We start from the raw sequence: 15457 nt of genomic DNA on the forward strand, positions 1-15457 counted from the left end.
TTTGTGGGGTCAGATGACGTGACTTGCTGCTTCTTGTGGCATAACAAGAGTGGACACCGCATAAGTAGAGCTTATAGTATAATATATAGTAAAATGTATATATAATCCCCCAGAAATACTAGGCATTCCTTACAGCTTTAGCACACTAAATCTTCTTATGGTGAATGATGTTGCCTTTTATTCTGAGATATCTAGCAAGTCCAGAGGCTGTATGATAGAACTGATGACCTGGTGTAGTTTTTCTAGTGACCGCCAAATGGGGAAATGATACTGAGTTATATGTATCTGGTAAAAAAAATATATTTGATGGGCTTTGCCTCTTTCTTTATAGATCAAAGAAAGACATACAATTATTATGTCACACTATCATTCACTAGTGATAAACTATATGATGAATTTGGACAAGAAGCTTCTAAAAATTTCACAGAAATGAGCCAGAAAATTGAATCAATGGTAAGCATTTTCTCTCCTCCCTTTCTGGGGCATTTGTTATTGCATTGTGACCATAATTTTAATATCATAGCTTCTAAACCAGGGGTTCTTAACCTTTTTTGTTCCACAGACCACCTTGCCAGTCAGGTGAAAACCACAGACCCCTTACTAAGTCCACACTATACTGTGTATTATTTGATAAATATATCACACCCACACCAACACGTCCTCAGAAGAATAAAGTATTTTTTGAATTTAAATTCGAGTACATGAACTCCTTGTTAAGAATCCCTGTTCTAAAGCATCTATTCAACTGCTTTTTTGTTTGTTTGTTTGTTTGTTTCTTTGTTTTTTGAGGTACCCAGGGCCAGAGATTGACCTGAGACTTCATATGTGGGAAGCTGGCACTCAAATCACTGAGCCACATTGACTTTCCTGAGTTGGCTTTTTGTTTGTTTTGCTTGTTGTTTGTTTATGTCTTTTCAGGAGTTACTGGGAACCAAACAGTGGGCGGCAGTTGCTCAACTACTGGAGCCACATCCACTCCCTATTCAACTGATATTTTCATATCTTTGCAAAATGGGAAGGAGGCCCTTCCTAAGAAATATAAAACAAAACTGACAATATTCCACCTGGAAGGGTATACCTGGCAAGGCTGAACCAAGTGTGACCTTTAGCTATTCCTTTATTCACCTCCTTTTCACCGTTCCTAACCTAATGGTACTCTTGATGAGCTGAGGCAAGAAATTCTGGGAATGTAAGGGTGGCCCAAAATATGGTTGTTATAACCAAGACTTCCTAAATAGGAGACTCTGAATGAAAGAGCTCAAGATTAAAACTATTCAGACACAAACCTGAATAGTATTTTAGTATTTGAAAATATCTAACCCTGGACCAGTTTTTGGTGCACAATCCTATAGGAAAATCATGATATAACTCTCTGTCCTTAAGGCAGCATCCAGAGGGATGAACAAAATATTTAAGAAACTGAAAGAATGAGCAGTATAGACCAACAAGCAAGAGCATGGGTGACAACTTCTTGTCATTATTGGATTACTTAAAGAATAATGTTGACTGTGCCTGATAGTCTATGGTATAACTGGTGGCATGACGTGATGAGAAAAACGCTAGACTAGTAGTCAGGAAAACTAGTTTTAGTACCATCTACTAGCTAGCAATTTGTCATTTGGAACACCCTTTATTTATTCTGGACAAATATTTTCATATGAAAATTATGCCATTAGATTAATTTCCAATATCCAGTGTCAATATCCTGAATAAGAACAGAATGTCAGTGACATCTTGGCTATAAGGCTGGAAAGCTGAGGATTTAGCCAGTTTGCTGAATAGAAAGCCAAATCCTGGCAGTGTTAAACTGCAAATACAAAATCAAGGAGCTATTGGAAGAAGCTCTTCTCTAAGATTAAATTTTTGATAATTAGATATATATTTTATATGTATATATAAGAAAGATTAAAGGATAGGAAATGGAGCTAAATAGGTGAGAAAAGATGGAATAATTTTTCTCGTACTCTGTGCCATTCACCAAAATAAATTTTATAAAGTCTAGATTGATTTAAACCTAAAGGAATATAAGCAGAACATCTTACTACAAACTCAATTTATTTGTTGAAAAAATAAACTGTTAAATAAAAATTTCCAATTGAATACTGTTATCTATTATGAAAAGCTCTATTTAGGGGACTTATTTGTATTGCACTGATTTGCATGATAATTACAGGAACTATCCATAATTATAAAAGACCCCAAGTGTGGATGAATTATAAGAAAGAATAAGAAGCTTCATTGTTTCTCTTAGTCAGTGACCAGCTTGGAGTAACTGTGTTAATAAATATAAACACACCGAAAACATTCCCTTACCTTGACTCCTTATTTTAAAAATTAAGCTGGCTAGAATTCTTATTTACAATAGTGGAAAATATCTTCACAAAACATCTTCTTTTACCTTATTAGAATAAACTTAATACAGGACGTGTTAGGCCAACATTCCAGGAAACATGGGCCTTTTATTAAGAGAATTTTCAAGTGCTGAACTGGGGACAGATTATGCCAGGACACTTGGCAGCAATTTAACAGGTTTGGGAACTATATGACCCTGTCACCTACTCATTTTTATGACTCAGCAATCACTTGGCAGAATTATTTCATCTCCTTTTCCACCTGCAGTAGTTCTTGTCTTAGGATAAGAATGCTTACTTTCTTTAAAAAAAAACACCACCAGTTTTTCATTATCTTTTGTCTCTCTTTGAGTTTAGCACAGGAGATGTCACTCCTGGTCCCACTATGGTTCTCCAGCTCCTATAATTCCTAAGGCAGAGTTCAGTTGAAATCACTGTGTAGAATATCAAAAGAGATTCCTCAAGATTCTTCAAGTTCAGTACATCACGAAATGCCAGTCAATGGTTTTTTTCACTTTGTTTTGCTTTAAATGCATAGAACTTTGAATGAACTTGATGGATTTCAGAAAAGTGCTCTTACTAACATATGTTGAATATTTTTGAAACAGGTGAAAAATGCATTTCATAAATCTCCAATAAGGGGAGATTTTGTTAAGTCTCACGTTATCAAATTCAGGTATGTAGATCTAAAATGCTTATTTCTGATATAATTTAAAGCCAAAGCTGTTAATCTGGTTAGTAATAAATACATTTTGAACTGTTATGATATGATGCAATTTAATTCAACAAACATTTATTTGGCACCTGTTCTATATAAGTCATGGGTTACAATGTGTCTCACTCATTCTCTAAAGCCAAAACGTGAGCATTTGCAAGATAATTGCGGTGACAGAGGTGCAGTTGGTGGCTATGTTATAGAATTGTTCTTTGGAAAATGCTAACTAGAACAAATAGGGATCTAGCCCATATCCCTTGGTTTCACAGCAAGTAGTGCTTATTTAAAATAGTATAGTAGATGAAGTTTGTCTTCAGCTATTGGTTCTTCTCTTCATCAGTTTTCTTTGCTTTCTTCCATTTCCAACCCTTTCTGCTCTAAACACCTGGCTAAGAAGATCTCATATCTGCTAATTGACTGCTTACTAGATGGACAAGTTCAGAGCATAACATTTTAAGCAAATACTATGGTAGGATTTTTAAATAATATATTGTCTTACAATTTTTTTTTTTTTTCAAAAGATAAGAAGTCCTTCCAATGTTATTTCTAAGACAAAAATCAAGAGTTAATTCTCAGTCTTTTACTCAGCTGACTTCTCTGGGGCTACTTTCCCTGAAAATTCTGAACTCTGGTGTTTGAGGTGTTATTCTTTCATGGATCTACATTTACTTCTCTGTTCCTTACATATTCACTCTCTCAAGGCAACCTCATCCATTCTCATGACTTCATATGATATTGAAAACCAAATCTCCAGTCTGAACTATTTTCCTATTTCTACAACTACGTACCTGCCCTGGACATTTTCACATGGCAATTCCATAGGAAATTTCCTAATTTAAGGAGAACTCAATCACACTAATGAGAAACCTGGAAGTCATCAGAGAGTCTTCACTTTCCAGATCTCTCAACATTTTATGAATAACTAAGTCTTACCAAGTCTGTCTTCAAAACCACTTTCCAGTTTGCTCATCTCTTCATCTCAGTAGTCTTGATTCTCCTTATTCCTTCTTCTTTTACTGCAATATAAAGAAGAGCAAGTTTATTAAAGAGATGATAGTTTTAGAGATGCTGAATTGAGATACTAGTAGACCATATGAGCCTTCTATAGGAGTCTAAATTGGTGGAGAAAAGGGAACCCAGCTGAAAATATAAATTTAATCAGCAGCTCAAAGTATTATTGGAAATATGGGTGCAAACAGGGTTTTTCAGAAAAAAAAGAATAATGCAAGAAAGAAAAGAATAATGAAGAAAGTTTGAACAATAGCAATATTTAAAGGGATGGAAGTGAAATAGAAATCTGGGAAATAGACCTGGAAGGAGCAGAATAGAAAGCAGAAAAATGTTGAGGGACCCATCACAGATGCTAGAGAGAGAAAGTTTCAAATGGGGAGTGCTCAGCAGTAATGTAAAGACTGAAGAGAATCCATTGAATATGTTAAGTAGGAAGCCATTAAAGTTCAAGTGGAGAGATGATTCAGTGGAATGGAATGGGGAAGAAGCAAGACTGCAATGAGGTAAATATGAGGCAGAGTGCAACTGATATCCTTTCAAGAAAATATGTTGTGATAAGAAGGTAAGAAATAAATTGAATAGCTAAGTAGAGAAAGGATTTTTCTTGCTTTTAGTTTTTATCATCTGGTCAGTAAAGTTTAAGAGATAGAAGAGAGAATAAATAATTGATGGTACAGAGTTGCTGAGAATGGCAAGCAGATATGATGCATAGTAATAATCTCTTGAAATCCTGTTTTTTCAGATTACAAAAGCACTACAAAATCATATAAAATTCACATAATACTGCTTTAAATACAACAAGAAATGAAAACCCCCTCTCTTATAATTCTGTTTCCAGAAATAACACATCCCTGTAGAGATTTAATTTTTAACAGCTTTCCAATGACTGTATAAATCTATCTCATCCTTTATTTGACTATATAGTATTTCATTACAAGTATGTGTCATTGTTAATATTGCCAACATTTGATGGACACTTTGTTACTTTTTTTCTGTTTTACAAACAAGGCTACAATGAACATATATACATTTCCTTGCACACATGAGAGAGTATTTGAAGATTAAATCCCTAAGAGTGGAAATGCATAGAGTATTTATAATAGGTAAACAAATCTGCCCTCCAAAAACAGGTTCTAATTGAAATTCCTGTCTACAATATATGAGAATAGGGGTTAATGCCACAAATAGTAAGGAGTAGGATTCTTTGATAACAATGGGAAGGATGGGGTACAGTTGCTGACAGAGAATGAGAGAAAGGAGTGAAAGATGATTCTAAGGTATTTCCAGGGTAGTAACTCATACAAATATCAATAAAGTTAAATAATGTCCTTTCTTGAAAATACAATCACATGAAATCAATATAATTCAGCCAAGTTGAGGATTAGCTATTGTTTAGGAGAGCCTGAAGGTTATTTAGGAGCGAGCATTGGATTTAAACGAATTAAGTCTGATTTAATTTCAGAATTAAATCTGAAAGCTAAAACCACAGTTGATTTCATATTTGACATGCTTACATTTGGTAATTTTGAATGATTGACCAGAGCAATTTATAAAATATATGAATAGCCATGTACTTAAGTGGATGGACCCCTTGGTGGTAAGAGAGACCATGAGCACATTAGTTTACTGGCTGCGTTGGGGCTGGATTCTGTATGTGGTCAACAGCAGGAATATAGAAGGAAACAAATTGGATCTTTTAAAATTATACTTATGGATTTCTGTGTGTTTCAAATGAATGAAGAAAAAAAGGTTGTGATGTTTATGGTATTAAATTGTGTTTTAGGCTGTATCTTTAAAACCCGACTTTTATTTTTTCTGGTTGTCCACAGTCAAGAGGAACATAGATTGTTGGCTCACATGCTGCTGATTTTTAGATTTCGCTCTACTGAGGATCTTGAAACCATAAACAAAAATATTCAACGTTTTCTCCAGGAAAGGTTGCAAGATGCTGTGGGACCCCCTAAAGTAGACCCTGAATCAATTGAAATTAAAAGTAAGTTTACTTCTATTATTTACTTTATTTTTCTTGCGTAGAATGTTTCAAGATTAGAGTAGGTCTTGGACACTGATATGTATATTTTTTTGGATGTCCTTTCATTTGGGGGTTTGCGAGCAACAGGACATATCTTTGGAACTAAATTGGTCTTAATGAAGTCTTTTAATTTTTAAAAATACGCTAAAGTTATGCCTCCTGTGCAAGCCTGTCATTGACTCCTAAGCCTGGCTTTGTCTTCTGTACTGGGCCTTCACACTAGCTTGTATTAATGAGAAAAGTAGCTTATATCTTCCTCTAGTTTTTCTCATTGCTTCTATTTTCTGTTCTGGGAGAATGCACACCTTTGCCTTCAAAGTAACTATGTCATTAATATACCTTTCTGTAACTTTTTCCCTTAGACAATTTACCAATGAAAGATTTATAATTTATTTCTATTTAATTTTAGTATATTTTACAACCGATTTGAAAAGTCCGAGGGTATTTTAAAATAACAAAAAAATAGTTAATGCTTAATTGGTACAGAATTTCAGTTTGGGGTGAATGAAAAAATTTTGGTAATGGATGGTAATGATAGTTGCACAACATTAATTCTAAGTGAAACATGGGTTCTTCTGCCTGATGTACTTTATTAACCAATTCCTGAGACACTGAGGTTTCAAAGAGAGAAAGAATTTATATGCTTGTGCATAGCAAAGGAGGCCAGTGTCCTAAGGGCCCCGAATCTGGCTCCCAAAACTGCAATAATCCTGATAGTTTTATATCTAGATTTAGCAGTTTATGCTAATTGAGGTGGGGCTGGCTCAGGTTCCTTCATTAATAAACATTAAGTGACTGAACAGGATGACGGTGGGTATGAAATGGGTGTGAGTCACAAGGTTATTACAATCACAAGATATTATCAGAGATCAAGGCATCTGGGAATAGGGAGTTAGAGAATGGGAGTCAGTTACAAGGTTTTTCTTATGGACTTTAAATGAGAGGGTGGAGTGGTTGCCATTTAAATAGAAATATTCATTTACAAGGTAAGATCAATCTGGAATAATCATAATAGCAGGTCTTTATTAGAAATGACCATATACAAAGATAAAATCTGCCTGGAATAATCATCACAATGGCAGATTTTTAGTTGGAGATGAGCATATACAAAGGGTGAGGTCCATCTAGTCAGTTTCAGTAATTTCAGATATTAACCTTTGGCAATTTTATAATATACTGGAAGTGAAAAGGTAACTATATAATGATTCCGTAATCATAATTATTTGTTGATTCATAACTCTTGGTTACAACATTATGAAGGTAATTAACACCACTAAATTATATATCTCAATGTGGTTAAAAGGGAAGTTTTAGGTGGTATATGCATGACTAGAATAAAACTTAAAAGAAAAACAACCATAGGACTGTACAACACAAGCAATGAAACTTAATGTAAACTATGGACTATAGGTAATAATATTATTATAATAATATTCTATCATCAAATTAACAAAGGTATCACACTAATGAAAAATGTTAGTAACAGTAGCAGGTATATGGAAACTCTGTATTTTCTGCATGATTCCTTTATAAACTACATTTTCTCTAATAAAAACAAAGAAATAAATACAAATTTTAAAAATGCTAAAAATAACACTGTTCAGGTCTCTTCTCCCCAAGGTAATAAACATAATATTCATATCATAAACTATGTTGTTTCTTTTATAACTATCTTAGAATGGAATTAAATAGCCTTTCAGTATTTGAAGTATTCAGAGACATAATAGAATTCTAATGTGTTGAACCTGCTCTATTCACCATTTCTGTGTATTTCAGAAATCAACGAGACAGAAACAGACAACTACCTGAATAATTGTAAGTTTAGTGTGTTTATTAAAACTGTATTACCTAAATATATAAAGTTAATACCCTAGATAATGTAGGCTTAATTTTTGTTGGTTGTATAGAGAGAGAATAGTTTGATTTGAGCACAACTCATGTTGCTTTATCTTATATCTGTTACTAATAAGAGCCAAAAATGCGAGAACTTTAAAGTGGATACATCTGTGGTAGATTTGTGGTACAATAAGTTGTGCAAATATCAAAAAAGAGGAAAAAGTTCACTTCTCAATGTTCCAATTTCAGATATCTAGAACATACACTCGCAAAAGTTTTCTAAAGATTATATAACCATAATGTATATGCTGGTATTTTTCAACTAGACAAAGAAACATATTATTTTACCCTAAATAAATTTTTCTTTGCTGTTAATGAACCCATGTTACTGAAATAGCAGGCAGTTATGGGGTTGGCATATAAATATTGATGAAATTACTGAAAGCCCAAATAATGTCTTTACCCACACTTTAAAAGTGCTGACTCTAGTTCTAGTACTTCCCTCCCTCTATAACTAAATGTCTTACCATGATTTGGAGAATACATTTACTAGTTGTGTAATTAGCGCATTGATATATTTATCCTAAAGGGTGGAAGAAAATGTGCTACTCATTTGCCCAGAATTTGGTTAATTTATAACTTAACTAAACACAAAACCAAAAGATATACTCTTCCTTAAATGACATACGTTCTTGCAGCCGATATCTATTGGGTACCAACATATGGTAATACCGTGTTAGACAGTAGGGATACAAAGATGAACAAGCTATAATCCCTTCTTAAAGCAGTTCATACTCTAATGCAGGAAACTAATGTATGAACACATAATTTTAAAACAGTGGTTTTCCAACCAAGGGCAATTTTGACTCCCAGAGTATGTTTGGCACTGTGATGTTTTTTATTGTCATGATTGGGGGGAAAGGGAGGAGTGCTGGAGACCAGGAATGCTACAAACATCTTATGATTTACAGGAGAGATTCCCACAATAAAGCATTATCTGGCCCTAAATGTCAATACTGCCAAGGCTGAGATACCCTTTTATAAACAATATAGAAGGACATACACAGACATATGCATACACACATATGTATGCATGTATATAAATACATACATATATATGCACATATGTACACATATTTATTCTTTTTAGGGAAACATTACAAAGGACATTACCAATCCAATTTGAGAATTGAAAAAGGCTCCCTAGAGGAGGTAACACCTGATTTAAATCTCAAAGGATGAGTAGTAGTTTACTAAATAAAACATTAGCATTTAAGGAAAGGTAAGACCAAGAGAAGATATTTGATACTATTGGAGCAAGAAGTACAAGAAATCTGCGTCACAGTACCATCATTTTTTGTGCTTAAAAACAACAGCCAACCAATCATTTCTTTTTGGCAGGCTGTGGAACACGAAGGAATAAATCTACAAATCAGAGTCTCAGGATTGTTGGTGGAACAGAGGTTGAAGAGGGTGAATGGCCATGGCAAGCTAGCCTTCAATGGGATGGGATCCATCGCTGTGGAGCAACTTTAATTAATGGCACATGGCTCGTGAGTGCTGCTCACTGCTTTAGAACGTAAGTCCTGAAGCTTGCAGTAGAATGGTGGTAAGCAAAATGAATTGGGGACTTGACAGGAAGAACATACTTCATGAAGTTTGAGAGGTAAATTTAGTGGAAATTAAAGAAAATGTATACATCACAAAGAAAGCAGGAAACTCTTAGAACTTAGAGATTTAATAGTCCACAAATGGAAATGACATCAAAGTATATGTTGACACATTTTCAAATGATAAATATACAATAGGTTGTCAGGGGAAATAGGAATTTTAAAGTCATTTTAGGACTTTGAACTTGAGGTCAAGGAGAAGAGCAATGTCTCTCTGCTGCAAATCTGTCAGAGCTGAGTGGATTGTAAGGTTAATCCCAATGGGGCAATTTCATATACTGAGAAAGATAATTCAGCATGAAGAAATTTGGAAGAAGCAAATTATAGAACTGAATAGGCTGACTTGCTGTATTCCTAGGAATGGAAGCCCTTTCAACCTAGTGTCAAAATATGTACACTATACAACATACCTTCTATAATAAAGTATTATTAAATTATTGTACAGCCTTGATTTTCAGAGAAATGTGCATATTTTTGATAAGGGAGATGGGATACATAGTATATATTTATTTCTCTCATTATGCATAGAATTTGTTTCCGGATGTCTCCATGGAGTCCTGATGTCCACAAATTTCATTAGACCTAAGATCTGGAGTGTGTACATAGCATGTAGGGTACACGGAACTTCTACTTGTGATTTAACCCCCGAGTCTGAATTTCAGATTGGAAAGTTTGTTTCTATGCATAGAAACTGTAATTTTAAAAAGAAAATCTTAAACTGACACCTGTAGACTAAATTGATTAATATAAAAACACTTTATGGTAAAGTGGAATTTATTCTTCTGCTTTTAAATATCCAGGTATAAGGACCCAGCCCGATGGACTGCTTCCTTTGGAGTAACAATAAAGCCTCCAAAAATGAAACAAGGCCTCAGGAGAATAATTGTCCATGAAAAATACAATTATCCATCACATGACTATGATATTTCTGTGGCAGAGCTTTCTAGACCAGTTCCTTACACAAATACAGTACATAGAATTTGTCTCCCTGATGCTTCCCATGAATTCCACCCAGGTGATCAGATGTTTGTGACAGGATTTGGAGCATTGCAAAATGATGGTGAGAATCTGAAAAGCAGCTTAAATTATAGTAATAAAATTTGGATTTCTTTTTTCAATGTATACTTTTTTTATTTTTTAAAAAGATACTTAGATTATATAAATGTTACATAAAAAATATAGGGTTTCCCATATGCCCCACTCACTACCCTTCTCGTACTTTCCCACATTAACAACATCCTTCATTAGTGTGGTACATTTGTTACAACTGATGAACACATTTTGGAGCATTGCCACTAAGTGTATATTATAGTTTACATTGTGGTTTATACTCTCTCCAGCACAATTTTGTAAATTATGGCAAGATATACAATGGCCTCTATCTGTCTTTGCTGTGTCATTCAGAATGATTCCCAATTTCCAAAAATGCCCCCATTTTACACCTATTTTCCCTCTCCCTCCCTGCAGAACCTCCAGTGGCCACTGCCTCCACATCAATGACAAAAGTTCTTCCATTGCTAGAATCACAATAAGTCTATAGTAGAATAACAGTAAGTCTACTCTATAGGTGTTGCAAGTCTGTTGAGATTTAGAACCCAACTGGCCCATGGACAGCCCAAAGATTTATGTCTTTTGAACATACAGCTATCAACCCTAGTACTAACTGTAGGTTCAAATAGAAAGGGCAGAAGAGCCATGTGTAGGGAAACCACACTGAGTCCAACTCTGTCACACTGGGGAACATAAATTCCAAAGCAGGGCCCACTGGCAGGGTGCCAAACTCCTGACTTGTCTGGATGTCTCCAGAGTCCTCAGGAGCCCTGCTATTTGAGACAGTATTTACTTTGACAGTCAATGAGATCCTGCTGAAATGTGCATAAGCGTAACCTCTGGGATGATCTCCTGACTTTGAAGTCTCATAGCTACATAAACTCATTTGTCTGTACCCTTTCCCCCTTTTGTTCAAGGTCGTTTTCCAGTTACGTTGCTAGTTGGCACTTGGTAGTAATTCCTCACTGCCAGGGAGGTATCTCTGGGAGTCATGTCCCATGTTGGGGGGAAGGTAATGCATTCAGATACTGAGCTTAGCTTACAGTGAGGCCACATTTTAGCAATAAGTAGGCTCTCAGGATTTAATGCTTAGGCACCCTATAATACTAGGCTAAGTTTCAATTAAAAGTAAATGTTCATAAGTACAGTCATCAATATCAAGTGTCTGTCAATGATCCCTTCTCCTTCATTAGTTACTGCCCCAGTACTTGGGGGATTCTTGCTGTCCCATAAGTGAATGTGGCAGAGTTCCCAGGATGAGGATTCAATATTCTTTTGGTTGCTGTGTGAATCTCCATAATTTGGTATTTTATTGAATTTGAATAAGGGAATGTGATTATGCCAAAATATGTGGTTGATTAATCATACGGCCCTGGGTCAAGTCAGGTTCTACTAGTGAACAAAGTCATTTAGACAACACATGAACTTCTTTAAGATTTAGGATACTGTTATAAATTACTACTACTTTGTAATGGTGTTTGGTGAGGAGTGTGAAAGAACAAATATGTCTCCTAGCCACGGATTTTTTCTTATTAGGGAATTAACTGCATAGTGGATTAGAGAGCATTAATGCACCCAACCATGAATATCACAATCATAAAGTGCCAGTCTCCCTTCCTGCAACTTTCTTTGAAGGTTAGCAATGGAATAGAAGTTATTTTAACAACTTGAAGTTCTTTCCTAGGCATCTTACTTTACATTTAGAGTAGTTAGGAAGAAATTTGATGGGCTGTATCTTTTCACACTTTACTATATCTCAAAAATACATATCCTGAGATTCTATACTATCACCTTACGCAATAATTATATGAGATGTTATCCAGGCTTATGAAATATATGTGTGCATGCAATCACAAAGATTATTTTTTCCTTTTAGGTAACAGTCAAAATCATCTTCGGCAAGTTCAAGTGGATTTCATAGACACTAAAATATGCAACGAACCTCAAGCTTACAATGATGCCATAACTCCTAGAATGTTATGTGCTGGCTCCTTGAAAGGACAAAAGGATGCATGCCAAGTAAGTGGTTTTACCTGTTAATATGTCTCATAATTTTTGTTAACTTTTAATTTTGAAATAATTATATGTTTATAGGAAGTTGCAAACATAGTAGAAAGGAGTCCCATGTACCCTTCAACAAATTTCCCCAATGGTTACATCTTAAGTATAGCACAATAAAAAATCCACAAAATTGACATTGGTAAAATCTGTATGTATAGTTCTGTGACATTTTATCACATGTGTAGATTCTTATAATCATCACCACAGCCAAGACCGATAACTTTTCCATTACTACAAATATCTTTCTCTGCAGAAACACCCAATTCTATCCTCCCCAACGTCCCTAGCCCCTGGCAATCACTAATCTGTTCTTCCATCTCTATAATTATATCATTTTGTAAAATGTTATATAAATAGAATTACATACTACTTTTTCCCCAGAATTACATTTAAATAATCTATAGTGTTTTTAGATCTCTTTGTAGAATTTTTAAAGTGGTTCCTCTAGGTATTATATTATACATAAAAACTTATAGTCTGCTGGTGTCTACATTTTACTAGTTAGAGTAAAATATAGACTAGAAAACTTGTCTCCCCTTATGTCCCTTTACCCCCTACTTATAATATTAAATATTAATAATTATAAATTTAAATATTAAATTTATATACATTGAGAACCATTTCAGAATATATCTTTGTTCCAAATGTCAAACATAAATTTAGGAAACTCAAGAGGATGAATCTATTATACTTACTATAGTTTTACTTTTTCTGTTCTTTTTTCTAGATTTTCTAAGATTTCTTCTTGTATCATTTCCTTTAGCCATTTTTAAAGGTAATTCTGCTGGTGACAAATTCTCTTAGACTTTCTTTGACTGAAAATCCTTATTTTCCCTTAATTTCTGAAGTATAATTTTATCAGATATAGTATTCAGGATTGACAGGTCTACTCTTCGCAGCACTTAAAAATGTTGTGCCACTTCCTTCTGGCTTCCCTGGTTTCTGGCAAGAAATACACTGTCATGCAAATTGTCTTTTTTCTATAGTTGAAGTATAATTTCTCTTGCTGAAATCAATATCTTTTTTTCTTTGTCTTTTAGTTTTCAGAAGTTTGATTAAGATGTGTCATGGCATGAATTTTCTTTGGGTTTACCTTGTTTGGGGTTTTCTCAACTTTTGAATCCTAGGTTTATGTCTTTTGCCAAATTTGGGATATTTTATCATTGTTTTTAAATCCTTTTTCAGTCCCATCTTCTTTCTCCTTTTCATCTAAAACTCCAGTGACAAAAATGTTACATCTTTTGTTATTGCATCACAAGTCCCTGAGCTTCTGTTTTTTTTTCTACTCCATTGGATGATTTCTATCATTCTGTCTTTAAGTTCATTAATTATTTTGTCTGTTATCTCTGTTATGCAGTTGAGCCATCAGTGAGTTTTATATTTTTTTATTGTATTTTTTAGTTCTAAGATTTCCATTTGGTTCTCTTTATATCTATTTTGTTGCTAAGACTTTCTATTTTTCCCATTTGTTTAAAGCATGGTAGTAACTGTTTCAAAAATGGTAGTAGTTTTTATGAGTGCTTTAAAATCTGTCAGATAATTCCAACATCTGTGTCAGTTTATTGTTGCTATCAGTTGATTGTCTTTTCTTACTCAAATTGAGATTTCTCTGTTTCTTGGTGTGACAAGGGATTTTCAAAAATATCCCAGGGCTATTATTTTATGAGGTTCTGGATCTTATTTAATTATTTAAATCTTCTGTTTTAAGTAGACTTCCTGGCAGGAGTAGAGGGGTGACACTTCATTACTGCTAGGTGGGGGTGAAAGACCAAATTCCTCACTGATCTTCCTTTGACACCCCATTTGGGAGTAGTACCCTTGTTACTGCTAAATGGAGGTGGAATTTAACTCCCCACTAGGCTTCTTTGATACCACCTTGGCTAGGAGGCATAGGGATACCCAAATTACTGCTCTCTCATGGCTTCCACTAACACCATGGGCATGGCGGTCTTATTACCTTTGAGTGGTAGTGAGAGCCTTGATTCTCCACTGGCCCTTTGTTTATGCCACCGCAGTTAAGGGGGAGAGGAGTGCCTCATTACCACTGGGTGGGAGTAGTAGTCCATGCTCCCACCTGATCCCTACTGATGTCAGAGGGGAATTAGGGAGGGCTTTAGTTCCTGCTTAGGAGGGATAAAAGTCTAGCTTTCCACTCAACCTTTCCTGATACCAATCTGGTGGGAGATTGTTTCTCATTATAGCCTGATAAGGGTAGAAATCTAGACACTCCATTGACCCTTGTGGGTGGATGTGGGGTGGGGCTGCAGTCTTTACAGTGTTTGACTGGTGTAGGGAGGTTATTGTCTAACAGTTTTCTCTCTCACTAGGTTGCCCTGTTCCTGGTTTTTTGACTAGAGAAGGCAGGCTTCTCTTGAGGCTTCTTATTTTTCCAAGCTGTTATGACAAATACCACAAAATGGATTGGCATAAGAAACAAAAATCTATTGGGTCATGGTTTTAGAGGTCTGGAGTCCCATATCAAGGCATCTACAACACCATGCCTTTTCCCTCTGTCAGTAGCTTTCCAATGCTGGTAGTTTCCATCACATGGATATGGCCTTAGTTTTCTCTGACTCTCGACATCTGATTTTTTTCTGCATATAAAGAAATCTAATAATATGATTTAAGACCTGCCCTGATTCAATTTGGCCACATGTAAACAGGAATTCAGAAGATCCTATTCACAAATGAGTCCATACCTTAACAGATAATACATCTTTAAAGGCCAGAT

General features: G+C 35.0%; 1 protein-coding gene across 2 annotated transcripts in view; it reads left to right on the forward strand.

The window, feature by feature from the left end:
• Positions 1 to 15457, forward strand: part of LOC101430809 (transmembrane protease serine 11E) — a 125998-nt gene that overhangs the window by 90857 nt on the left and 19684 nt on the right. For both annotated transcript variants that reach the window (XM_071216213.1, XM_071216212.1), the window contains 7 exons: positions 332 to 453; positions 2960 to 3027; positions 5907 to 6070; positions 7886 to 7924; positions 9347 to 9524; positions 10416 to 10675; positions 12542 to 12684. In XM_071216213.1, the coding sequence (XP_071072314.1) occupies positions 430 to 453; positions 2960 to 3027; positions 5907 to 6070; positions 7886 to 7924; positions 9347 to 9524; positions 10416 to 10675; positions 12542 to 12684 (876 nt within the window). In that variant the 5' untranslated portion in view covers positions 332 to 429. The remainder of the gene's footprint in view (positions 1 to 331; positions 454 to 2959; positions 3028 to 5906; positions 6071 to 7885; positions 7925 to 9346; positions 9525 to 10415; positions 10676 to 12541; positions 12685 to 15457) is intronic.

The sequence above is a fragment of the Dasypus novemcinctus genome, chromosome 1, assembly GCF_030445035.2.
Source record: "Dasypus novemcinctus isolate mDasNov1 chromosome 1, mDasNov1.1.hap2, whole genome shotgun sequence".
NCBI classification, from domain to species: domain Eukaryota; kingdom Metazoa; phylum Chordata; class Mammalia; order Cingulata; family Dasypodidae; genus Dasypus; species Dasypus novemcinctus.